Genomic DNA, 26,619 nt, shown 5'->3' with positions numbered 1-26,619 from the left:
ACTGCACACTAGGACTGAACTGCAGGCAAACATTCACCATCAAACACAGAGCCGGATATCTGAAACATACCTTTAGTGCTGTGTGAGCTGAGGTTAGCTGGAGGTGTCACTACTTTGAGGGCAAGGCCATAAGCTCCCTGGAAAGAATTGCTGTCACGAATGAGAAAGGAGCCTGGCTCACAATCTTTCAGGAGGGCAATTGCTGTGAGTGAAAGAGATTAGATAACAGGATTTTACAATTCTGAATCACTGCCGCAGTTGGCCTACATGGAGTGATTTACTCGGATCAGAAAAACAGGCAGTCACAAAGCTTGCTCCCCCGCAACTCCAATCCACTCTTTCCAGACTATCCAAAACAAAAGAACATGAGGAGGCCAGCCAGCCCCTTTAGCCTGTTCTGCCATTCTGGAAGGTCTGTGGCCTAATTCCATGAACTCACCTTTTCCTCATATCCTTTTGTACCTCGGGTAACAGAATGTACTAATCTCAGATATAGCATTTACCATTTACTGAGCATCAATTACCATTTGTGAAATAAAGTTTCAAATTTTTATTACCCTCTGTGCACAGACATGTCTCCTAATTTCACTCCTTAAAGATTTGGCTCCAATGTTTGAAAACATGGTCCTTTACTGAGTGTAAGACCATAATATATAGGAGCAGAAATAGGCTGTTCAGCCCATCAAATCTGCTCCACCATTCAATTATAGCTGATATATTTCTCAACCCCATTCTCCTGCCTTCTCCCTGTAACCTTTGATCCCCTTATTAATCAAAAACCTACCTATCTGTCTTCAATGCACTCAATGACTTGGCCTCCACAGCCCTCTGCAGTAATGAATTCCTAACCCTATCGCATGATTAACCACTCTCTGGCTGAAGAAATTCCTTCTCATCTCAGTTCTAAAGGGTCATCCCTTCACTCTGAGGCTGTGCCTCTCACAAGTGGAAACAACTTCTTCATATCCACTCTATCCAAGCCTCTCAATATTCTTAAAGTTTCAATGAGATCCCTCCCTCGTCCTTCCAAACTCCATCGAGTACAGAACCAGAGTCCTCGAACGTTCCTCATCTGATGAGCCCTTTATCCCCAGGATCATTCTTCTAAACTTCCTCTGGACCCCCTGCAACACCTGCATATCCTCCCTTAGGTATGGGGCCCAAAACTGCCTGCAAGATTCCAAATGAGGTCTAACTACATGCTTTTCCAGCTTCAGCAGTACATCCTGGCTCTTGTATTCTAGCCCTCTTGAAATGAATGCGAACATTGCATTTGCCTTCCTAACTGTCGAATGAATCTGCATGTTAGCTTTAAGAGAATCCTGAACGAAGACTCCTAAGTCCCTTTGTCCTTCAGATTTCCAAAGACTTTCCCATTTAGAAAATAGTTAAGTTATTTTAAATCACGTTAATATAGTCAGAAAATCGCACCTATAGGAATGTAAAATTAACAGGCTAAGAATGTGTTTACGAGCATCACCAAGTGTAATTTATAGCCTAAAGATACTTAACGGCCTACACATCAAAAATATGTTACATTCCCCATGCAAGGATCAAAATCCATATGTGAAGAACATTGTAATTATTGTAAATAAACAATGCACAAAATCTCTGAAATCTTAAATGAAAACAAAATACTGTGGATGCTGGATATCTGAAACAAACACATAGAATGTGGAGAGGTCGGTGTTGGACTGGGGTGGACAAAGTCAGAAGTCACACGTCACCAGGTCAGACTTCACCTGACAAAGGAGCAGTGCTCCGAAGGCTTGTGATTTCAAATAACCCGTTGGCCTATAACCTGGTGTTGTGTGACTTCTCACTTGGTCCACTAAGAATGTGACAGGGGAGATGTGGTGTGGTGGTAACAACATTGGTCTAGGAATCCAGAATTCTGGTTAATTCAATGTTCAGGTGGCACAGTGGCTAGCACTGCTGCCTCACAGCACTAGGGACCTGGGATCAATCCCAGCCTTGGGCAACTGTGTGTGGAGTTTGCACGTTTTCCCCGTATCTGTGTGGGTTTCCTCCAGGTGCTCCAGTTTCTTCCCACAGACCAAAGATATGCAGGCTAGGTGGATTGGTCATCTTAAATTGCCCATAGTGTTCAAGGATGTACAAACTAGGTGAATTAGCCATGGGAAATGCTGGATCCCAAGGATAGGGTGTGTCTGGGTAGGATGCTCTTCAGAGAGTCTATGTGTACTCAATGGGCTAAATGGCCTACTTCCACACTCTAGGGATTCAATAATGCCGGAGAAACTCAGCAGGTCTGCAGCATCTGTGGAGAAACACAGTTTCAAGTCTGGTATGACTTCTTCGGTGCTCATGGTTAAAAACACAGGCAAATAAACCTACAAGATAGAAGTTACTTTAAAAGGAATATTGCATTGTTCTGAAAAATTTGTAATTGCAATTTACTTCAATGGAGCTTCAGCAGGACTCATGGAATATTTCATACAAAATCCACTTTGTACCTTTGACAACGTGCATATCGATATGTCAAATTCTTTTATTGCACATGTGACACAAGATTTTATTTTGAAAATAGTTATGAAAAAAAGACAAGAGAACCTTTTTCTCTATCCAACCTGTTCCCCTTAGCGTCCTGTGTATTTGGATCAAATTATCTCTTGATCTTTGAATTTTCAGAGAATTCACTCTAAAATGTGTAATTGCTCCTCATTAATTTAACCAATGAGTACCAGTATCATTACTGAAGGTGTTTTGGCATGATGCAACCAAAGGAAAATAATTTTTAAGGAACACTAACTGGTTAAATAAATGCAATGAGGAAACACAGAGGGGTAAGGAAAGCTGTGGTACAGTTCAGAGGCATATTAACAATCGGGGAGCTTGCTACAGATCATGGCCCCGCCCCTGGCAACCACCCTATTTCCGATCTGGTTAATGAGTTAAGGAACAACATGACCTAATCGTGTTGTTGTCTATGGCCCTGTGACCAGAATGCCTTGTTCCCTTCTCATGCAGGGGGACACATTAAATGGTCTGTTCCCACCAGGCTATTTTTGAAACCAGGACCCCAGTGTCACAACAACAGGAAGTTATGGCTGAAGTTATGTTTAGAGCTGCCTGATGATCGAAGAGACTATACGAAGCTGCTCTGGTGATTAAGCGGCTGCTTGCAAGCTCAGTTAAATGAAAAACTCAAAATGCTCTCCATGAAGAAGGAGGCTGAATTAAGAGACCCGGGAGTGGCCTTTATTTACATTATTTGGCCGTTTTTTTCCAGTATAAGCAACCCTCCCCAGTTTGAGGGGAATGTTTGGCTGCTTGCCTCACTTCGTGTGATCCTGAGATAAGCAAAGGGGAGGGGATGACATGAAGGAGACTGACAATGGCCCCAGAAATAAGAACCCCAGCTTTGTGGCTGAACAATTTTTGATGTTTTTGACGATTTTTCTTTTGAAAAAATTGTGCTGCTGGATGCCTCATTTACTAATTTAAGGGGCCTAACAACTGTTTCAATTTGTCGCCAGGGCATCTGAAAACTGGGTCCTCCCTACCTCCCCACCTATACTCTCCTCTCCAACTATCTTCTTTTCTCTCCATCTTCGGTTCACCTCCCCCTCTCTCCCTATTTAATCCAGTTCCCTCCCCCCATCCCCCTCTCTGATGAAGGGTCTAGGCCCGAAACGTCAGCTTTTGTGCTCCTGAGATGCTGCTGGGCCTGCTGTGTTCATCCAGCCTCACATTTTATTATCTTGGATTCTCCAGCATCTGCAGTTCCCATTATCACCACCCAACAGAAGTTTTGACATCTTTCAGGCATCTTTTGAGGGCAGTGAAATGGGCCCTTACTGTGCTTGCTTTATGGCCCTAGAATGCACACATTTTTACCTCAGCTGCACGGTCACTTCTGAACAGGAGACAGGATGAAAGAAAAGCTTCCAGCCTAACACTCAAGAGTAATTATGAGTAAATAGCAATCAGGGAAATTGGACATATTGGTAATCTTAAAGCGCACAGGGAAATACAGGTCGAGGTGGGGTGACGAGGGGAAGGGTCCTTGGGTGAGTATCCTTGTTACTGTCAACTCTACACCACAAACAACAGCTTTCATTTAGACATGGCAGTTCACCTTGATCTCTGGAGATGTTCGGTTTATACCAAAACTTTGAGGTGTCCTGGACAAACTTGGCACTGATCTGGTTTTCCTGATGTCCATCTGCAGAGAACAAGGACAGCAAATAATTGAATAAAGTTTGCTCGCATTGGATTTTGCTCAAGCTGAGAGGGACTGTCTTCAGGCCATCAAGAAGGAAGGAAGGTGACATCATGATACGATGTGCAGAGTCAAGGGTCAGGGGTTTCCTATATTTGCATGTTTTGGTGAGCTGGGTCTTCCCTGGTTCAACTAATCAGTGACAAATATCTAACGGAAGATTCTGTGGCCTAGATGGAAGGGATAATTCCTCACCCTGAGAAAAATGCATTACAGCAGTCCCAAACTGAAGGAACCATGTTAGAAACTTCTACAAATCTCTACTCGTCATCGAGGCAGGGATGGGGAGGGTGTCTGGCCTGGGACCCTTAGTAGACCTTGCAACTGCCAGGTCATTTCCCAGTGGATTTGGGAATCAATTTTTGGCTTCACCGCTTGGGCAATGACCTGGTACAAGAAATTGCTTGCTCATGATAAAACCCACCCAATTCTCAGCCCATTACCCAATTCCAGGTCAAACAGGCCACAAAGGTTGTAAATAGGGATTTTACAGTCCAGAATTTTCAGATAGTTCTTCTTTTTCTGGGTTGAAGGGCGATGGGTGGTAAATCAAGGCTGGGGGAAATCAGCAAGTTCAGATGGTTTATACATTCCATTGCAATTCCAGTCCCAGTCAGCTGATGCCCAACTGCCAACAAAGTTCATGACCCCTGACATTTTGGTTCTGCCAACCAATGGGAATGTTACTTGAGTAACCTATTTGAGGGAACCAAAGGGATACCAGAGTACCAACACTGTTGCCACACAATATGATAGCTTACCTGTCAACGATGACATTGAGAAGTCCAAAGTGGTGGGTGAGAAGGTCACATGATGTGTAGTGTTTTCACTGGGAGCCTGATGAAGACCTCTTAACGTCGGAGAGAACGATCTTCCATTGCTCAATCCTTGGCTGGCAGACAGGCGTCGTTTCTCTGGCAGTGGTGGCTGCTGGAGGCCCCCCGGACTGCCCGATTGGTAGGTGAACACTTCGGCAGGCGAGAAGGGAGTATAGTAGGGTGTGGAAACTGGGAAGGCGGGAGTTGGAGGGGCTTGTGAATCCGGGCTCCCTTGGCAGGACTGAGGAGCAACCATATCTGGCAGTATCAATGGATGCTGCACTGAGGGGTTCATAAAACATGGGACACTTAAGGCACTGTTCGCTGGACATCTGATAAAGGTTGAACTCCCAGGCGTGTTGGCGATATAGTGGTCGGAGAAACTCTCAATGGGATGACCCTTGAACACTGGGCTGCAGGTAGAGAAAGGGCCATTGGAGCTGTCTAGCCTTTTACTTTGGTTGACGTTTAACTGAGTATCGACAGTGAGTACTTGGTGCGAGCTCCCAGGGGTAACTGGCACTGCACTGGTCTCCATGTCAGTCACCTGCTGGTTGCTTGGCAGTTGGTCTCCTGGCCTTCCAGGGCTCTCATTTCTTTGACAACCGACAGACGAGCCACTTCTCCCTGACACAGGAGAGACAGGGGGTTGAAGGTTTGCTTCTGTTCCAGGTGGAGTTGTACCTTGTGTTTCGGGAACCATCGATGGTTGGACTGGTGTTGCATGTCCGCCCTCCAGTATCCCTATGCTGTTGATGGTTTCAGATATACAACAAACATGAAAAAATGTTTTTTTAAAATAATCAATTTTTATTCATTCATGGGATATGGGTATCACAGGTATTTATTGCCCTTGAGAAAGCAATCATGCGCCACCTTCTTGAATACAACCAAATGGTTTGCTAGGGTTATTTCAGAGGGCAGTTAAGAATCAACCACATTGCTGTGGGTCTGGAGTCACATGTAGGCCAGACCAGATGAGGATAGTAGGTTTCTTTCCCTGAAGGGTGTTAGTGAATCAGATGGGTTTTTATGACAATCAATGGTAGTTTCATTGTTGTTATTACTGAGACTGACTTTTCATTTCAGATTTATTTAATTAACTGAATTTAAATACCCCAAATGCCTTGTGAAAGATTGCATCTCCAAGAGTGCAGCACTCCCTCCTTTCCAAACCATATCCACCACACTTGACCACATTTAGTAATTTCACTCATGATTTCACAGTTGCAGCATTTTACCCACCACAGACATTAAAAAAGACTATTCTGAACCCTCACACAGTCTCTTTCTCAGTACATTACATCACATCGGCCAAACTGGAAGAAAACTGACAATAAGGATGCACAAACACCAAATAGCCACCAAGAGACAAGACCAATTCTCACTGGTCTCACTGCACATAGACAAAGAAGGACATGAATTTGACTGGGACAACACATCTATGATAGCACAAGCCAAACAGAGACATGCCAGGGAATTCCTGGAGGCCTGGCATTCCAACCGGAACTCCATTAACAAACACATTGAACTGGACCCGATATAAATAACAAGCGGGCAGAACACCAACGCTTCACAGGTGGCGCACTGACAATATTACCGAGCAGGGTGACGAAATGTCTGCAACCAAATACACTGGCTCAGCGAGCAAGTCTACAACCTCATCCACAACCCAAGCTACAAATCTTCTCAAAAACTTTAAGTTTTGGATTCCCCTAACCTGGAGAAAAGACCTCAGCTATTCACCATGCCCTCATGATTTTGTAAACCTCTATAAGGTTGCCCCTCAGCCTCCTACGCTCCAGGGAAAATAGCCCCAGCCTATTCAGCCTCTCCCTATAGCTCAAAGTATCCAAACCCAGCAACATCCTGGTAAATCTTTTCTGAACTCTTTCAAGTTTCACAACGTCTCTCCTATAGCAGGGAGACCGGAACTGAATGCAGTATTCTAAATGTTTGATGTGTTATTTTTATAGTTACAACGGCTTTCTCATACTAGCATTCTAGTTTTGTACCAACAGAACACGACATGAAATACAGGGATGCAGGAACAGGAAAACGCCATTCAGTGTATAGTCCATTATCCAATTAGATCATGTTTCAAAATTTGTACCGAAAATACATTCACCAACAAGGAAAAGTATCAACCTGAGTTTGAAACTTTCAATTATCTTCAGCATCCACAGCTTTTTTTCTGGGGTTGGGGAGGAGAAGTTTCAGATTTCCACTCCCCGTTGTGTGAAGAAATGCTTCCTGACATCACTCCTAAACAGTGTAACTCCTTGTTCTGGACACCCTCCCCTCCAGCCCAGGGAATTTTTTTTTCTATATTTGCCCTACCAAATCCTTTAATCATCTTAAATTAGATCACTTCTTTGTCTTCTGTACACCAAGGGATAAATTTAATGATTCAATCCAGGCCACACAGGGGAGAGCGTCTGAGTCTCGGATCATGTGGATACATTACAGATCAATGGTTATGATATTATGTTGGCAGATGAGGGTTTGAGTGGTTCATCTCTGCAAGATGTTGTATATTCTGGACAGGCCAATCAAGTCTGTTCAATTGCAACATCCCAATCTTCTGTGAGCTGTCAGTCTTCTGGGAAATGTAAAGAGCATTGAAGTAAAGGAGTACACAGTGTGCGTGACCAGGAACCAAGCTACACAGAGAGGTGTCAGGTCTAATCAGGCTCTCTGTTACTAGCTGTCTTCAAAGTGAGTCAGTGGTGAAGATACAACAACTAAAAGTAGAGAAAGAAGGTGTGAGTGTGAACACCTGTCAGCCAGTGTGACAGCACATTGGTGATAGTGTGTATGTGTGTGCGCGCGTGCATTTGTAAGATTGTGTATATAGAACATAGAACAATATGGCGCAGAACAAGTCCTTCGGCCCTCAATGTTGCGCTGCCGACCTGTGAATTAATCTAAGCCCCTCCCCCTACACTACCCCATCATTATCCATATGCTTATCCAAGGGCTGTTTAAATGCCCCTAATGTGGCTGAGTTAACTCCATTGGCAGGCAGGGTGTTCCACATCCTTACCACTCTCTGAGTAAAGAACCTGCCCCTGACATCTGTCTTAAATCGATCACCCCTCAATTTGTAGCTATGCCCCCTTGTACAAGCTGAAGTCATCATCCTCGGAAAAAAACTCTCACTGTCCACCCTATCTAATCCTCTGATCGTCTTGTATATCTCTATTAAATCCCTTCTTAGCCTCCTTCTCTCCAATGAGAACAGACCCAAGTCCCTCAGCCTTTCTTCAGAGGGCCTGCGCTCCAGACCAGGCAACATCCTGGTAAATCTCCTCTGCACCTTTTCCAATGCTTCTACATCCTTCCTGTAATGGGGCGACCAGAACTGTATGCAATATTCCAAATGAGGCCGCACTAGCGTTTTGTACAGTTGCAGCATGACATCACGGCTCCGGAACGCAATCCCTCTACCAATAAAACCTAACACACCGTGTAAGCCTTCTTAACGTCACTATCAACCTGGGTGGCAGCTTTCAGGGATCTATGTACATGGACACCAAGATCCCTCTGCACATCTACACTACCAAGAATCTTTCCATTGACCCGGTATTCTGCCTTCCTATTATTCCTCCCAAACTGAATCACCTCACATTTATCCGTATTAAACTCCATTTGCCACCCTTCATCCCAATTCTGCAGTTTATCCAAGTCTCCCTGCAACCTGCAACATTCTTCCACACTGTCCAGCACTCCACCGACTTTAGTGCCATCTGCAAACTTACTAACCCATCCACCAATGCCTGCGTCCAAGTCATTTATAAAAATGCCAAACAGCAGTGGTCCCAAAACAGATCCTTGAGGCACACCACTAGTAACCAGACTCCAGGCTGAATCTTTTCCATCAACCACCACTCGTTGCCTTCTTACAGAAAGCCAGTTTCTAATCCAAACTGCTAAATCTCCCTCAATCCCATGCCTCTGTATTTTCTCCAATAGCCTACCATGTGGAACCTTATCAAAGGCTTTACTGAAGTCCATGTACACCACGTCAACTGCCCTACCCTCATCCACATGCTTGGTCACCTTCTCAAAAACTCAATGAGGTTTGTGAGACACAACCTGCCCTTGATGAATCCATGCTGACTATCTCCAATCAAATTGTTGCTTGCTAGATGGTTATAAATCCTATCTCTTATAATCCTTTCCAAAATTTTTCCTACAACAGATGTAAGGCTCACAGGTCTATAATTACCTGGGTCATCCCTACTGCCCTTCTTGAACAAAGGCACAACATTTGCAATCCTCCAGTCCTCTGGTACTAAACCTGTAGACAATGAGGACTCAAAGATCAATGCCAAAGGCTCCACCACCTCCTCTCTAGCTTCCCAGACAATCCTCAGAAAAATCTCATCTGGCCCAGGGGATTTATTTACCTTCACACCTTCTAGAATTGATAACACCTCCTCCTTACTAACCTTAATCCTTTCAATTCTAGTAGCCCGTAACTCAGTCATCTCCTCTACAATATTCTCCTGTTCCTCAGTGAAAACAGATGAGAAATAATCATTTAGCACCTCTCCAATCTCCACAGGCTCCACACACAACTTCCCACTTCTGTCTTTGACTGGCCCTATTCCTACCCTAGTCATCCTCTTATTTCTCACATACCTATAGAAAGCTTTAGGGGTCTCCTCTATTCTCCCTGCCAATGTCTGCTCATGTGCCCTCCTTGCTCTTCTTAACTCTCTCTTTAAATCCTTCCTAGCTAATCTGTAATACTCCATCGCCTCATCTGAACCATCTCGTCTCATCGTCACATAAGCCTTCCTCTTCTGCTTAACAAGAGATACAATTTCTTCAGTAAACTACGGTTCCCTTACCTTATCGCATCCTCCCTGCCTGACAAGGACATACTTATCAAGGACACGCAATATCTGTTCCTTAAATCAGCTCCACATTTCGAGTGCCCCCATCCCCTGCATTTTGCGAACCCATTCTATGCTTCCTAAGTCTTGCCTAATCGCATTATAATTCCCCTTCCCCCATCTAAACCTCTTGCCCTGTGGCATGTTCCTATCCCTTTCCATTGCTAAATTAATCATAACCGAACTATGGTCACTCTCTCCAAAGTGCTCACCTACCACTAAATCATATATGCGAATGTGAGTTTGTGTGAGTGTATATATGTGAATGTTTGTGTGTGTGTGCATATGTGATAGTGTGGATGTGAGAGAATACAGATATTCCATGTCATTGAATCATAGATCTGTACAGCACGGAAACAGATCCTTAGGTTCAACTTGTCCATGTGACCAGATATCCGAAATAAATCAAGTCCCATTTGCCAGCATTTGGGCCATAGCCCTCTAAAGCCTTCCTATTCATATAACCATTCAGATGCCTTTTAATTTGAGGCGGCACGGTGGCTCAGTGGCTAGCACTACAGCCTCACAGCACCAGGGACCTGGGTTCGATTCCAGCCTTGGGTAACTGTCTGTGTGGAGTTTGCACATTCTCCCCGTGTCTGTGTGGGTTTCCTCCGGGTGCTCTGGTTTCCTCCCACAGTCCAAAGATGTGCAGGCTAGGTGAATTGGCCATGTTAAATTGCCCATAGTATACAGGGGTGTGTGGGTTATAGGGGGATGGGTCTGGGTGGGATTCTTCAAGGGGCAGTGTGGACTTGTTGGGCCGAAGGGCCTGTTTCCACACTGTAGGGAATCTAATCTAATAAATGTTGTAATTGTACCAATGTCTTATACTACCCTGATTAACATTATTTCATTTTAACAAAGTTTAATATTCATGACCTGTTTCCTTGAAATATATCTTCGTTTCCAGTTTAATGACACTTTGTGCATTATCAGGTCATGTCAGGACCCAATCATAAGACATTGAGGCAGACGGGCAAAGTGGAAAAGGCAGAGAGAGAGAGAAACACACACACACACAGAATATACATAATATTTCTGTTATATTCAATGATTTATTTTATGTTGCATGTTTTCAGCTAGGAATGCACTGTGCTGCACTTGTACAGTAGTTCATCTTGTGCATTGTTTTTTTCCAGGCAATAATTCCAATGAGAACCTTTGATTCACTTCGAGTTGTGCTTACATTCTTAATAAACACCACTTTATGCAAAACAACCTTAAGAGAGGACTACCTGCATATGTTTGTGAAAGTGTGTGTGAATACATGAATGTAGATAGAGTTCTGACTTTGCTGTGACTCAACTGAGATACAGGAGGGCTCCTGGCGCCTGTAAAACATCAGGAGGGATAGGGTGCCATGTGGACAAGTACAACTGGGTCAGGATCAAATTGCAGGATTATTTGGTTTTGTGAAATAAGCTGTAGTTAATGGTGGGAGTATGAGCTAGTTGTCATGAGCTGCCCAATTCCTGCTGTCTGCAGCAGCTGTTCCAGTTTCTGGGAACTGCTGTTGTGCAAATGAAATGCAGATGTAGTGACAGAAGGAAGCAGTTGAATGTAACAACTTTCAATCTATTCTTGATGACGATCTGTCAGACTGAGCTTGCAAGGTTCAGTTGTGTGTTAACTAACAGAATGTGACAACTCAGAAGCTCAGGGTACCATTACATTCTTTATTTCATTCCAATAAGCCCCTGAAGCAGCCCAAATTTACAACAAAAAAACAATTCTGCTTTTAATTCGAGATAACAAGGTGTAGAGCTGGATGAACACAGTGGGCCAAGCAGCATCAGAGGAGCAGGAAAGCTGACGTTTTGCGGCGGGACCCTTTGATTTTTTCGATGATCTAGTATAAAAGCTGTTGTAGTTGTGTGTTGTCTTTTGAATTGTCAATCAGCTTGATGTGTGCACACTGACTAAATGCTCAGGTTTCAAACAGATGAAAAATTCTCACCAAACCCACTTACAACAGGATTTAAAATGAAAAGCGTTTCCAGCCAAGCAGAGGCATCTTGTACTAAAATAAAACACTGTGGATTAAACTCGAAATAAAGACAGAAAATGATGGATAAACTCAGCAGGTCAGGCAGCAGCTGTGGAGTGAGACTGACTTAACTTTTCAGATCCATGGCCCTTTATCAGAACTGGGAGAAGTCACAAGTTGTGTCAGGTTTTGAGCAAGTTAAAAGGATGAACGGTGGGAAGAAGAATAAGAGGGAACGTCTGTGAACAGTTGAAGGGCAGGAGAGTTTAAATAATAAAGGGTTTCATGCTACAAGACCAAAGACAGTGGGAATGAGACAACTAAATCTATGAAAGCTGTTTCCAGAGGTGTCAATACCAGGATAGCAGCTGTCCAAGTGCAAATTAAGGGAAATAAATGAGAAAAAAAGACAGGGAATAGAACACATAATAGGGCACCTGTCCCCAGCCGCGTGACTCTGTGTGTAGGTTGGTGGGGATCATCACGTGAGGGCAGCAGCAACTCTGCCGCAGTTCAACGGTCTGCCGACAACGCAAGCCAGGCACACACTTGAATATTTGTGTGTGTGTGTGTGTGTGTGTGTGTGTGTGTGTGTGTGTGTGTGTGTGTGTGTGTGTGTGTGTGTGTGTGTGTGTGTATGGGGGTGGGCGCACAGGGCAAAATTGATAGAGAATGGTATTTGATGAAGAGTAGACTTTGAATGACATCTACACAGATACTCTCTAAGGCTTAGAAAGCGTATCTTTTCATTTAGAATTAGGAATTTTGATTTTCTTGCATTTAAATTCCTCTATAAAAATTTCCTCACCTCTCCGTGGCTCTGTAATCTCCTCCAGCCCCACACCTTCTTTGATATGTGCATTCAATTAATTATGGCTTCTTGCACATCCCTTACTTCCATTGCTCCATCACTGGTGGCCATGTCTTGAACTGTCTGGGCCCTGCACTCTGGAATCCCCTTCCTAAACCCCTTGGCTTTTTTTCTCTCTATCCTCCTTTAAGACACTCCACAAACCTACCTCTTCGACTAAGCTTTGCAATCTGTCCTAAGATCTCATTATGTGGCTCAGTGTCAAAGGTTACCCAATTATCATTTTTGTCAAGCACCTTTGAGAAATTTTATTACAGCAGGTGTGTATAAATTGCAGTCTTTTTGGTGTTGCTCAGCAGATAAATTCAGTAGACTATTTATCGCCCTGATGTTGCTGATTCGACCAATAAGAATGGGGTGCTTCGTGCACCATTGTCAGGGCCTTGTTTCTCGAGAGACCTTGTGTTGTACTGATATTGTCTCCATAGGAACCCAGCAACATGGGTAGAGATGACTTTCAGATGAGCTGTGAGGAAGCAGGATGAAACGAGGGTACTGGGCTTCACACTATCGCTCATGAAATAAGCAGTTACCGTATTCAGGGCAATGAAGGTGATTTATGACTGAGAGTCAGACGTCCACATAAATGTATAAAGTCAGCCTCCAGAATGGCTGCCTGTATGCCAAAATCTGCCTTCTTAGTGTGGTCCCAGGGCAATGCTTCTATCTTCCACATGTGTGATCCATTCTCTGCTCAACAGATAGAAGATAAGTGGAAGCCACCTCCCTAATCAAGTTCATCCCACTCAAGTCACATCACCTTTCCCTTTTTATCCCTGAAAATTACATGCCTTTGGTATCTCTTAGAGTTGAATAAAGGATATCCAGGCTAGGACAGTATTAACTCAGAAAATGACCAGTGGATCCTTTCTTCCTTTGAAAGTAATGAAAAACACAGTCTAACCTGAAGAGTTAACTCTGTTTCCCACTCTGCAGAGGCTGCCAGACCTGCTGAGAATTACCAGCATTCTTTTTCAGATTTCCAGATCCATCGTATTTGCTTTTGCATTAATGCTTGGACCGTGCTGTTCTAACTGGGCAAATAACCCATTTACTTTTATGGACCAACAAGTCTGTGAGAATGGGATAGGGGTGGGGGCACTGTGGGGAATGCTGCACAAAGTGGTTAAGCAACTATCTATCGATACCACAATCAACCAATTTCCAGGCGATGAGAACAATAAGGGCACTGAAAGGGAACACACAAACGGGATTATTAGCAAGTTATTGCCACAGATTTAACAGGACGTATATTTTTCATAGTGAGGAATAAAATGCAATAATAGAGGTGTTCAAGATCATGAGGTGTCTGGCCTGAAACAATTGGGAGAAGCTTGTTCCCATTGGTAGAAGGATTGTGAAGCGGAAGATCCAGATTTAAGGTGATTTAAGAAGCAACATCAACATGAGGAAAAAAAAACATTTACACAGTGAGTGGTTAGGGTCTGGAATTCACAACCCGCAAGTCTAGTGGAGGCAGATTCCATAAGGGCTTTCAAAAGGGTCTTGGACCATTACCTGAAAGAAAATATTTTCAGGCCTGTGTCAAAAAGAAAAGAGTGGGAACAACTGTAGACAGCTGGTAAGGACACAACAGGCTTGCTGTGCTGTAAACATTTTATGACTATTTGACAAATGTTTTATCTTCTTGGCTACCAGTCATTTAATACTCTTTGATAGGTATTTCTTAATGTCTCTGGGGCATCACGTTATAAACCACCAGCGATTTTTAGAGGTTCTGTCAGAAATAACTTAATAGTTTTGGGGACATTCTGCACATTTCAGCATATTTGTGTGTATTTACTGAAGGGAGGAAACAAACCTTGAAATCTCCCTTCCATGAAAGGAGTGTGAATAGGTCTTGTGATGCAGTGGAAACCAGCCCACCCCTGAGATTGAGTCCCTCAGCAGGATTTGATGAACAAGCTAAGTGTGTTCATAATGAAGCCAATCAGGTTGAATACTGGCTTGTAAATTCTTCTAATGCAGCCCAATGGCAGAGAGTAAAAGCATGAGAGATTCCTGGTAAGCCCTGGGATGGAAGGAAGTTGGAACCTCTATCATTACTATCCTTAACTCTAGACTACAACAAGCTTGTGAAAATATACACAGCCACAGCCTGAATGAGAGCTTTTGCCGATGGTTCTGCTGTTGCCATTCAAACCTTCTCTTGTTTTATGTTTCTGCACTTGCTTCTTTGCCACTCTCTTTGGCTTTGCACATCTTTTTCTGTCAATTAATCTCTCCTGCTGTCCATTCTATGACAGGCCTTCTCTTTCGTTCTTTGACCACTCCTCCTTTTCCCTGCCTCCGTACTTGCTTTGAATCTGTTACATCTCTTACTTTGCCCAGGTTTGATGAAGTATTAACTCTGTTGAGCTCTGCCTTTTCGCTTGACATGCATCGTTTTGCCTAATTTTAAAAAAATATAAATTTCACTATTTCCCATCGCTTCTCATCGATGCTATACTCCCTATTCAAAATACACCGGGATTTCCACAAATGGGCAGGATGACCATCCATAGTGCCACCTTTCACTGGCAGATATGAGTGAAGAGCCTAGAAAGGAAGACCCCAAGGGTAGAAGTGAAGAAAAGGTAAGTGAGGACATTGCAGTTAGTGATGTCAAGCCTGGGTCTCAAAGAGCTGTAGATTGTTGAAGGATCGTGGAGGCCACCAGTCCTGTCAGCCTGGAAAGAATGAGTTGGAATACATTGTGACATTCAAAAAGAGACATATTGCTCGTAGTCCTTCCTGTCCCGTCCATCCAAACTCCAACTGCCATAACATATAGCCCAGCAAGATGGGCTCCTTCTTAGGCCCCTTCCAAACTCACAACCTCTACCACCTACAAAGATAGGACAGCAGATATATGGGAACATCACCACCTGCAGGTTCCCTTCCAAGCCTGACTCACCATCCTGACTTGGAAATATACCGCCGTTCCTTCACCTGGAATCCTGGAACTCCCTCCCTAACAGCACTGTAGGTCTACCTACAGGAAACAGACTTTTGCGGTTCAAGAAGGCAGCTCACCACTGCCTTCTCAAGGGTAATCAAGAATGGGTAATTAACGCTGACCCTGCCAATGATGCCCACATCCAGTGGATAAACAGCAAAAGCACATTTTCAATTCGGTTTCCAAGTGTACTTCAGTGTGACTACAAAGACGAACGTACCTTTCAGTATTAAATGCAGGGCTGCTTGTGCATTCAGGGGGCGAAGGTTCAGTTACATTCAATACAGATGTACAGATTACCGTGCCTTCTCGATGGTGTTGTCGCTGAATCTCAGCAATCTCAATTTCCGCAGAACTCTGGGACACAGAAGTTTCTTTCCCACGTGATCCTGGATCAGGACTGAGTTGTACTTCTGAGAGAGGTGTGAGAACATGCATTTAGTGCCTTACTTTTGTTACATCTCTGGTTCAGGTAAATGTTTAGCACTTTCTGCAGAACATATTTACAGCCACTAATGATTTGTGATAACAGAAGCACCATTTTTCTCCATCCTAATAAATTGTTTGACATGAGCGAATGAATTTATTATTTATTCTCTCCTGTCTTGGAGATGGTAGTTTTTTTCTTGGGTGATAGCCCTGAAGGCTTCACTCCCATAACCATTTCTTAAACACCAGTTATATATTTTGAGTCAGTATTAAAATAGCAGCCAGAGGAATGTCATATGAGTGCATTAAGTTAATAGCACCAAAATTGTTCTTATTCAAGCATCACGATTTAGCTCAGTAACTGACCACAACTCAAAAACAGATTAAGGCCAAAGTTTTACCCTCAATGCGAGTGGGTTGGCAGACAGGGATGGAGTGTCAAATCCGTCGACAAGGCATGACAAGGGGAGATACACGCTCATCTCCTTCCTCCCAGAGTAGGTGTCAGGTGATCTTCTCCTTTCAGCCAGTTAAGATCCTTATGGGGGGTGCCCACACCCAGCGACAAGGTTACCAAGGATACCCTGCAGGCCTGTGAGGTAGTGGGTGTTTCACATATTCTGGTACCCCCTGCTGAACAAACAGTTCCCCAGTAGAAAAGATTATACCTGGTTGAATATCGCCCACCATTCTACCAGACAGTTCCAATTGCTACCAGCTCACCAGCCCTCCCCTCATCAGGGCCTGGCTGACCAGTTCTGGCAAAGAGATAGTGAGAACTGCCAAAGCTGGAGTCAGACATAACACAGTGTGGAGCTGGAGGAGCACAGCAGGCCAGGCAACATCAGAGGAGCAAGAATGTCCAGATGTGTTCCTCAGTGGGGCTGGGTGAAGTCCCAGCAGTGGCTGCCATTCCTAGGGGCACAGCTGGGACTAAATTGCTGGTGTAGCTATCTGAGTAACTGGCATTTGTGCGAGGCCATACAGGAGCAGATGCCATGACTTCAGGCAACCAATTGTCTGTATAATCTGGCTGTGACTCCCTAGGCCAATAGAAAGGACCTCATGTCTTAGTTTTCAGTTTGTGGGCAGGGCCACTGCTTCTGCATAAAATTCTGTGGCAGGGTCAAGGCCCTTGATCAGCAACAATCCTGATGCTTTGATGAAAGTACTAATAGCCACTAGTAAATTGTTTGTGCCATTGCCCATGGTCAGTTGACCAGTTTTGTTTAAATTGGATACCAGATGATGTAGAGGTGCCTGTACTGGACTGGGGTGGACAAAGTCAGAAGTCACAGAACACCGTGACGAAGGAGCAGTGCTCCGAAAGCTTGTGATTTCAACTAACCGTGTTGGACTATAACCTGGTGGCGTGTGATTTCTGACTTTGGATACCAGATGATAATGGAGTTGACTAACACTGCATAAACATGATACGTGGTACCACCTAATAGCCAGAACCTAAGTCTACACCATGACATTTGACTAAGCAAAAGTAAATGGGGGTCTGTTGACACAGCAACAATACTAGAAATCGTTGCAAAAATATGATCAAAAACACAGATGAAGCAGCAACAAGGTTAAGGAACAGTAACTGTATCTGATATTTAATGATAGTGATGTCATTTGTTAAAGCTGACTAGACTTGCGTAAAGTATAGAAATACAATCTTTAAATAAACTTGGGCTTGTATGCAGTAATTTCTTCTGACATTTTTATTTGTTAAACATAATGAGTGAGATCAAAGAATAAGAAAATTGTTTATTAATTTGTGGCAGTGGTGAAACCTTGTGCTTTTTGACATTGCATTGTTAGATCAGTGGAGCTGCCAACATCATTCCTAAACAGGGAGTTAAATTGTCCTCAGAGAATTAGAGGGTGTCATGAATACAGAAAGATCTTGCTGGCGCTACACCCACCTCCCCCCCCCCCCCCCCCCCGCCCACACACACACACACACACACACACACACACACACACAATGCCTGCTGGTCTGAAAGTAACATTCTAGCACAGAAAGGTGACTGCAGCTAAAAGGTAAAAATGAAATAGGCAACAATGTGGTTGGGAGCTGAGTGACCTAAATATTAAGAATCTAATGAATGAGGAAAGATTCTGGAGGGCTGGCTTTCTTTGGAAAAGGAAGCCCAACAGTTGCAGCATTGAAAAGAGAGTGAAATAAGTTAATTGTAAAAATTGTTGGCTTTGGCAAAGTATTTAAATACCACGGAACACCCAATTAAAAATAAGAATATGTGAAACTAATTTTCCACCCACTCCTCATCAATTTTTAGAAAATTGAGCCCAAGAAGGGTATTTAACGGCAAATTATATTTTTTATTTACCAAGGGTAGTGATTGTAGAATAAATCACCCGCAAAGGTTACTGAAGTGCAGCAGAAATAGATTTAAAAAGCAATTCAGCATGTTTCTGGACAGGCAAGGTATTGAAGAATATATTGAGAAGAACAGCAGCTGAAGTGAGGTTAACAAAAACAAACAGACCTGTTGAAAGAAATAGCCTTTCCTGTTTCAAAACAAAACCATCTGACCTTCTAATGTCTCATGGTAGATGTGTGTTTACATTTAACTTTGTATCAGCAGCTTAATTCCTGGGTCCTATTTTGCAATCCTCAGTTTTCACCCCACCGCATCAGGCACTAGTTCCACACTGTCCCAGCAGTTCACATCAACTCAGTACATTGCACTGATCAATAACTGAATCATCTATTAAATCAGATGTGAGGAATTTCCAGTCACTTCAGAATCTAATTTATCAGCTTGAGATTCTCAAGAACCTTTTGGGAGGCAGACATTGCAGATAGCCCAGGGAAGGTTCATTAGACAGATATGGAGAGACGGACTTATGAGGAAAGGTTGTGTAGGTTGGGCCTAGACTTATTGGAGTTTTGAAGAATGAGAGGCAACTTTATTGAAACATACAAAATTCTAAGGATTAACAGGGTAGACGTGGAGAAGTTGTTTCCCCTTTTGAGAAAGTCTAGGACCAGATGACATAATCTCAGAATAAGGGGTTGCACATTTAAGGCAAAGATGAGGAGGAATTTCTTCTCTCAGAGGGCAGTGAATCTGTGGAATTCTTTACTGCAGAGGGCTGTCGACGTTGGGTCATTAATTGTATTTAAGGTTGAGACAGTCAGATTTTTAATCAATAAGGGAATGAAGGTTCATAGAAAAGGCAGGAAAGTGGAACTGAGGATTACCAGATCAGCCATGATCTCACCGAATGGCAGAGCAGACTTGAAGGGCCAAATCACCAACTTCTGTTCTATGTCTTATGGTCTTATTTACAATCAATTTTTAACAAGGGAAACGAGATGCAATTTACCTCTGTTATCACTTACCAGAAGAGTGGTGTGGAACAGTGGCTTCTCTGATTTGGTGATCTTCGTTTGCTGTTCTTGCTGTTTGGTCACAGATACTTGGCCTTCCTGATGAAAGAGGAGATAAACTAACAGCACCTGGCAATGTCGAACCAGACCCCTGTGGGCTTTGAGCAGGAGGCCCCAGCACTGAAGACGACATGAGTGGACTACCTGGGAAGCCTTCATAGTTCCTGTTGGCACAGTGTTGCTCTTGATAATGGTTGTATGGACACCCACAGTGTGAGTGTTGTTGATAATCTGGGCTGTACTTCAATTCCGGATACCTTAGGAAATGTGCAACCGATTCAGGAGATCCTTCCATACCTCTCTGAAGCTGTCCACAAGAGGAGGCTGGAATCTGTGAGGGATAAGTGTGTGCTATTGGTGCTGGAATTGGCATATTGGTATGTACGTGGTTATAACTGAATGGGTTGTATCCATGTCCTCTTGGGTACTGGCTATATGAATGCTCAGACATCAGCATGGGAACTGGTGGGGGTGCCTGACCATTTCTTATTGGGTGGTTTACCAAATGCGACTTCAAATGCTCATGCTGCCACATGTCTGGGTCCGGAGGTCGAGGGTGCTGGTACAAGGAATCATGATCCAGCTTGAGTGTACTAAATGATGCTGCTGATCTCTCGATCTCTTCCTCTGACATCTTTAAGGAACAGTTCCGACAAGCACATCCATGAGATATAATCTCAGAAGTGTCTTGTTCAAGAAACTGGACGTGCTGACCATCAAGGAGATCTTCCACCTGACGGTAGTCCAGCAGGCGGTTCCTGTTTGTTTTCAGGTCATGATCTCTCTGGGCATCATCTCGATGCCTTACTCGGTGGATAGGACCTTGATGCAATCTCTCTGAGCAAGGATACTGATGGAACACAGATGGATAAACTTGAAGTATTTCATTGCATGGCCTTTGGTAGTTCATTCTTTCCAACATTGCAGCCTGGTGGTGAATGCTATCTATGTTTTTCACATGGTCATAAGAATCATGTGACCTGCCCTCCAGCCCGATGTCATTCAATTGTGGCACGTTCCTTTCATACATGGGCCGTCTTTGATCCAATGTTAGGTCAGGCCTATAATACATATCATTTCGAATCCCATCGGGACTGTGACTATATCCAGGTATTCTGCGCTCTGGCGAGTGGTGGTTGGCTTTGAAAGGATAAGGATGATTAGCATGATGAATGTTCCTTGGTAAAGTGGCAAACCGATTCATCTCACAAGCGTCATCATCATCCAGGATGTCTGTCTCCCTGTCATTGGTGACAGGTCGCCCGTTGGCACGGCTCTGCAAAGATGACCCAGGCTGTGCAGTCACACTGTGTGTGTTCTTCACTGCAGCCATGCCAAACCCACTGAGGAGCTGATCCAACTGCTCCTTTTCTACTTGCGATGGTGCAGGCCTTGTACTGATACTTTGCTCTTCCGTCTTTATCGAAGCAGTGGAGTGACCCGAATCCGTGCTGACAGACAAGGTGTGCCCGCAATGGACTGACACCACACTTAATGGGCTGCCATTAGTAGTGCCAGTGCTGGGACTTCTCTTCTTCACTTTGGCATAAAGACTTCCATCTAGTGGACCTCGTGTATGTAGTACTTCTTGTAAAATATTAAGTTTTATAATTAATGGCAGCATTGCACACAAGTTGCATGTTTCGATAAAATACACATTTGTACTGTTAAATTCTATTCTAAACATCCAGGGCTGAGATGACTACAGGCAATTGTAATATGTGTCAGTCACAGACTATATGTTTACATGCTTCATATATAAAACAGTCGAGTCACACGGAAACAGACCCTTCGGTCCAACTAGTCCATGCCGAACATAGTCCCAAAGTAAACTAAAATCATACGATTTTATCAGCCTCTATAAGGTCACCCGTCAACCTCCTGTTCTCCAGTGAAATAAATCCCAGCCAATCCAGCCTCTCTTTATAACTCAAACAAACCCTCTATTCCAGGCAACATCCTGGTAAATCTCTTCTGAACCCTCTCCAGCTTAATAATAGCCTTCCTAGAACAGGGTGACCAGTAAGATGAAACTACATATATCTGATACAGCATTTATTGGCCATTCCTAATTGCCCAGAGGGCAGTTAAGAGTCAACCACATTGCTGTGGATCTGGAGTCACATGTCGACCAGACCAGGTAAGGATGAGTTTCCTTCCTTAGAGGACATTATTGATAACCCTTGTTGGATAACCTTGTGTGACAGCCCTTGTTGGAAGCACATTATGTGAATATGAGATAGGCATCGCACAGAGGGTAATCAAATAACTGGCACTCGATTTAAGATTCACACTTAAAAGTAGTTACTTCCAAGAGGCTTTAGGCCTGGAACTACCACTAAACTGTGTCTTAGCATAGATCAGGAGAGAACAGATTAAATACCAATCCAAACCCTAATGATGGGAAATAGTCAAAACACATCAGGCATTTTGTTACAAAATCTAGGATGAGCTCCCAAATTCATCATCTTGCAGGCACTTACTGGGAAAGAAGTTCCTTTAATTTCTCTACAGATTCCAGTCTGATAAAACAACCAAAACTTTGGGCCTTGCTTTGAAGAAATCTGGTTGTCATGCAAAGCAATCTACATTGATCCACTGGCTCAGACTGAACTCTCCCCAAATGCATTGAAAAGCAAATGTATGGACTGGAAACCTTATCTATCCTGGGTGTATTTTGTTGCCAGACTCTTGCTGCAATGCGCGTACTCTCACTACATGGATGTTACACTTAAGGCTGCTGTTCTTGTCACTACAGATAAGTAGCGAACAGAAAAGTAGTTATATGTAGTTTTTAAAATCAGTGGTTTGACTTACAGAGAATGGTTAGTGCGTGGAATGAACTGCCAGAGGAAGTTTGCAAATGCATGAATTGGAAAGGTTTGAAAGGATATGGGCCAAATGCAAGCAGGTGGGACTAGTTTAGTTTGGGAACATGGTAGGCGAGGAGTATTTGGGCTGACGGGTGTGTTTCCATGCTGTATGGCTTTTTGACTGCATTTTAAATCAGTGATTGGCTGTAAAACAAGTAGAGATGTCCAGTCACCATGAAGGATTCTACCTGAATGCAAATCTTTGCTTTCTCAGGTTGCTGGTTTGTGCGCTGGTGAAATCTATCCTGGCAGTAGAATGTGCTCTTCAGAATGTGAGACAGTGGGAGCTTCACTCTGCAGTAGCTGACGCCCAGTGCTCAAAAGGGAACCACTTCCATTTTCCAAAGCTGACATCGTTTGCCATGCCAAGCACAGATATAAAAAACACAAGCTCCCTTGCAGTAAAACTGAAATATTCCTTAAAACCACCGAATCAATCCTTTGATCATGACAGATCTTCTGTGGGAATTGTAATGGAACACTCCTTCCAAACAATGTGGCCACCTAGTCAAGCCATTCTGGTGAGGTTCGAGGTGCAGCGCCAGGTTTATTTTCACCCTGTGGTGTGTGACAGTTCAAAATGGTTCAAAATAGATTGGTGCCTACCTCACTCAGAAGGCTGATGTGGTTAAATAGTGGCCAACTTTTTGGAATAAGCTCCTTTAAAGAACGGTCCACAGGACAAAATGTAGAAAGCACACAGAGTTGTGGGGACAGAAAATTGCACACGGGTAAAATTTAAAGGGATGGGGAATAGCACAACTGAGTGACAAGAAATCTGAAAAGCTCTTGGAAACAGAAGGAAGGTATGTCGATCCATTCCCAAGCTACAGGAGCAGGAACAACAATGGGAAAGGAACCCTTCAGGTTTGTACGTCCCTGATTTCCATCATTCCACCATTGGAGGCAGTGCCTTCAACTGTCTGGGACAAAAACTCTGGAATGCCTTCCTTAAATCTCTCCACTTCTCTTTTTCATCCTTTAAGACACTCTTTAAAGCCTACCTCTTCTATCAGGCTCTTGGTCGCCAGTCCTAACATCTCAGTCACAGGCTGTATCGGCCCAGTGCTGCATGGTAGCTATAGCAGCAGATGGCACAGCTGACCCGGAAACTATCAAGACAGCTCCCTACAACCATTGTCCGATCAACTACCATGAGGTTCAAATAGGGTGGGTGACAGCTTGGTAGGTTGCAAAGAGAAGTGTGTTCAACTTGGCATGGAGATGTCTGTATATGATCCTAGCAGGTGGGCACAGTACGGTCTGAACTGGTGGGCATCCCTTCGTTTGTTCTTTCTCACATCTCAGACAAGAGAATTCCCAAGGGAAACCTATTTGTGCCAGTATTGGTGTAGAACAATTGGCACAGAGACTTACGAGAACCCAAGTGGCGGCAAGAGAGAAAAAGAAAGAGCACTAGGCCAATTAGAGCCTAAACAAAAAGTCTGTCTGAACATTACCGCTGCTTTCAAACAGGCAAGGAAGGGACATCTGTCCCTTTTTCCTGTGTTGTTGTAATCCATGAACCAGAGCACACAAATAAACTCAAAAGCCAACTTCATGAAGTATGGAATGTGGTCAGCAGTGACAGCACCACATCATTACTTCTTCAATTATGAATGTTCTAGACAAGTTTCAGTAAAGATAATAAATGTAGGCATGTCAAGAGAACAGATTTTGTGTTCAATGTACTACCCTACTGCCTGTATCAAAATATGCCTTTATAAAAATTATCCCTCTAACACCAAGAAAATTATTACATTTTTACATTTACTCAACCATGCCTTTGTTAACTCTGGAGCTGACAATTCCAACATGCTCCTGGCTGGTCTCCTATACTCTAAGCTCCATAATCTTGAAGCCATCCAAAACTCTGCTGCCTGTGTTTTAACATACAGCAAGTCCCATTCCCCTTTCACCTGTGTGCTTGTTGACTTACAACAGTACCCAGTCAAGCAATATTTTGATATTAAAAATCTCACCTTTGCTTTTGAATCACTCCCTATCTCTGTGATCTCCTCCAGCCTCACAACATTGTGAAATAGCTGTGCTCCTCCAATTCTGACCCCTTTAACAAGCCTGGTTTTAATCGGTCCACCAACGGTGGCTGCACCTTCAGCTGCCTGAGCCCTAAGCTCTGGAACATTTTGCCGATATCTCTTCAGCTCTCAACCTCATTTTCTTTTTTCAAGAGACTTCTTAAAACCTACCTCTTTAACCAACCTTTTGGTCAGGTGACATAATATTTCCTATGTGGTTTGGTATCAAATTGTGTTTTATAATGTTTCTGTGAAGCACCTTGGGATGTTTAATTACGATAAAGGCAGTACAGAAATACAATTTGGTGTGAAGTGACGACAAGGAGATCTTTCCACCTAGAATTACTGCTCATTTTAATGGAAGCTGTGACTTTGGACTCGTCTGATCTGGAACTGAATTACCCTTGGCAAAACACGCTACAACTACAAAGCATTCCAACACTATTCAATGCAATGACAGTGCCTTTTTATTTGACCTGCAGTGACAGCGCCAGTTCCCCACAGCTGAGTTTAAAGGCTTTTCATAGACTGGCAGCTTAGAATAAAAACTTGTTGCTTGCATAGTTTGGACTCTAAAGTAGCCTTTACAGGCGTGCTTTGGCTCTGTGACATGAAGTAGTTCTCAGGCACTTACATATATTCAGCCTTATTGAGCTCAGCTGCTCCCGGGCCTGCAGGGTTTCGGAAGATTAGACGATTCCAACAATGCCATTCTTTACATGGCATGATTTGTTTATGCTCAATTCTTCCCCCCCCCCCCCGCAATTTCTAACTTCCTGCCAATCAGATTAGGACACGAAGCAAGTTCAAGAGCAGTAGAAGCAGAGATGGAAGTGGTGAAGAGGCATAGGAAGAGGGCAAAGTAGGTCAAAAAAAGCAAATAGATGATGGGTGGATTCAGTCAGGTATATCTCTTTATTTGACGGCATTAATAGAAACAGAAGTATGCGGAGGACACACCAACTGAAATAATCCTGTAGGTTTGTGATGCCACCAGGACCTGGAATTCCATGAGCTTTTTATTCATTCTGCCCGGTTGCTTTGATGGGTGCTGAGCAGTATTCCCTCTAAACTGCATGGCCGCATGGCATTCTCACAGCAGCAAGGAACAAATTACAGGGTATATTATACAGTTTACCTGCCTTAAAAATGCCATTCATAGATATTTTCCAATTGACATGCTCAGAGATTTTATTACACACTTCTGGAGCAGGTAGGATTTGAGCCCGGGTCTCTTGTTCTGAGGTAGGTGAGGTGACGGCCTAGTGGTATTATTACTGGACTGTAATAGAGACCCAAGTAATGTTCTGGGAATCTGGATTCAAATCCCGCTATGGCAGATGGTGGAATTTAAATTCAATTAAAATATCTGAAAAGATGGATCTAACAATGACCATGAATCCACTGTCAATTGTGGGGGGAAAACCCCATCTGGTTCACTAATGTCCTTTAGGGAAGGAAACTGCCATTCTTACCTGGTCTGGACTACATGTGACTCCAGACGCACAGCAGTGTGGTTGGTTCTTAACTGCCCTCTAGGCAACTAAGGATGGGCAACAAATGTTGGCTTAACCAGCGATGCCCACATCCTGTGAATGAATTAAAAAGAAACTGCCAGTTCAGCACATGCTCCCATTAGTCCTAACAATTTATCTTACACCAGGGGATTGTAGACTCAATACTGACTTCCACAAACTCTAGACCATAATATCTGCTTCCATCATGTTCTAACTCACTGAGTCTGCACACTACAGGCAATTTAGCATGGCCAATCCACCTGACCTGCATACCTTTGGACTGTGGGAGGAAACTGAGCACCTGAAGGAAACCCACGCAGAAAAGGAGAGAACATGCAAACTCCACACAGTCGCCCAAGGCTGGAATCGAACTGGCGTACCTGGCACTGTGAGGCAGCATCGCTAGCCAATGAGCCACCCTGCTGCCCTAAGTGTCTGTTCTACCATGTCAATTCTCTTAATTAGGGAAACTAGCTAATTAAGATTCTGAAGGTTGCCACTGACAAGAACCTAACTGGGTGAGCCACATAAACATTGTCAGACACTAGGAATTCTTTGGTG

General features: G+C 43.6%; 1 protein-coding gene across 5 annotated transcripts in view; it reads right to left on the bottom strand.

Annotated features, from left to right (window-relative positions):
• Positions 1-26,619, bottom strand: part of LOC125448205 (tensin-2-like) — a 265,005-nt gene that overhangs the window by 15,161 nt on the left and 223,225 nt on the right. For 3 of the 5 annotated variants that reach the window (XM_059643467.1, XM_059643469.1, XM_059643470.1), the window contains exons 18-22: positions 19,582-21,216; positions 16,009-16,201; positions 5,008-5,813; positions 4,103-4,189; positions 71-202 (exon numbers count right to left, since the gene is read on the bottom strand). In XM_059643467.1, coding sequence (XP_059499450.1) covers positions 71-202; positions 4,103-4,189; positions 5,008-5,813; positions 16,009-16,201; positions 19,582-21,216 — 2,853 coding nt within the window. The remainder of the gene's footprint in view (positions 1-70; positions 203-4,102; positions 4,190-5,007; positions 5,814-16,008; positions 16,202-19,581; positions 21,217-26,619) is intronic. The other 2 variants (XM_059643468.1, XM_059643471.1) reach the window with 2 other exon arrangements.

The sequence above is a fragment of the Stegostoma tigrinum genome, chromosome X (assembly GCF_030684315.1).
Source record: "Stegostoma tigrinum isolate sSteTig4 chromosome X, sSteTig4.hap1, whole genome shotgun sequence".
Taxonomy (NCBI): domain Eukaryota; kingdom Metazoa; phylum Chordata; class Chondrichthyes; order Orectolobiformes; family Stegostomatidae; genus Stegostoma; species Stegostoma tigrinum.
The sequence above is the reverse complement of the archived record's forward strand: the minus strand, read 5'-3'. Positions and strand labels throughout refer to the sequence as shown.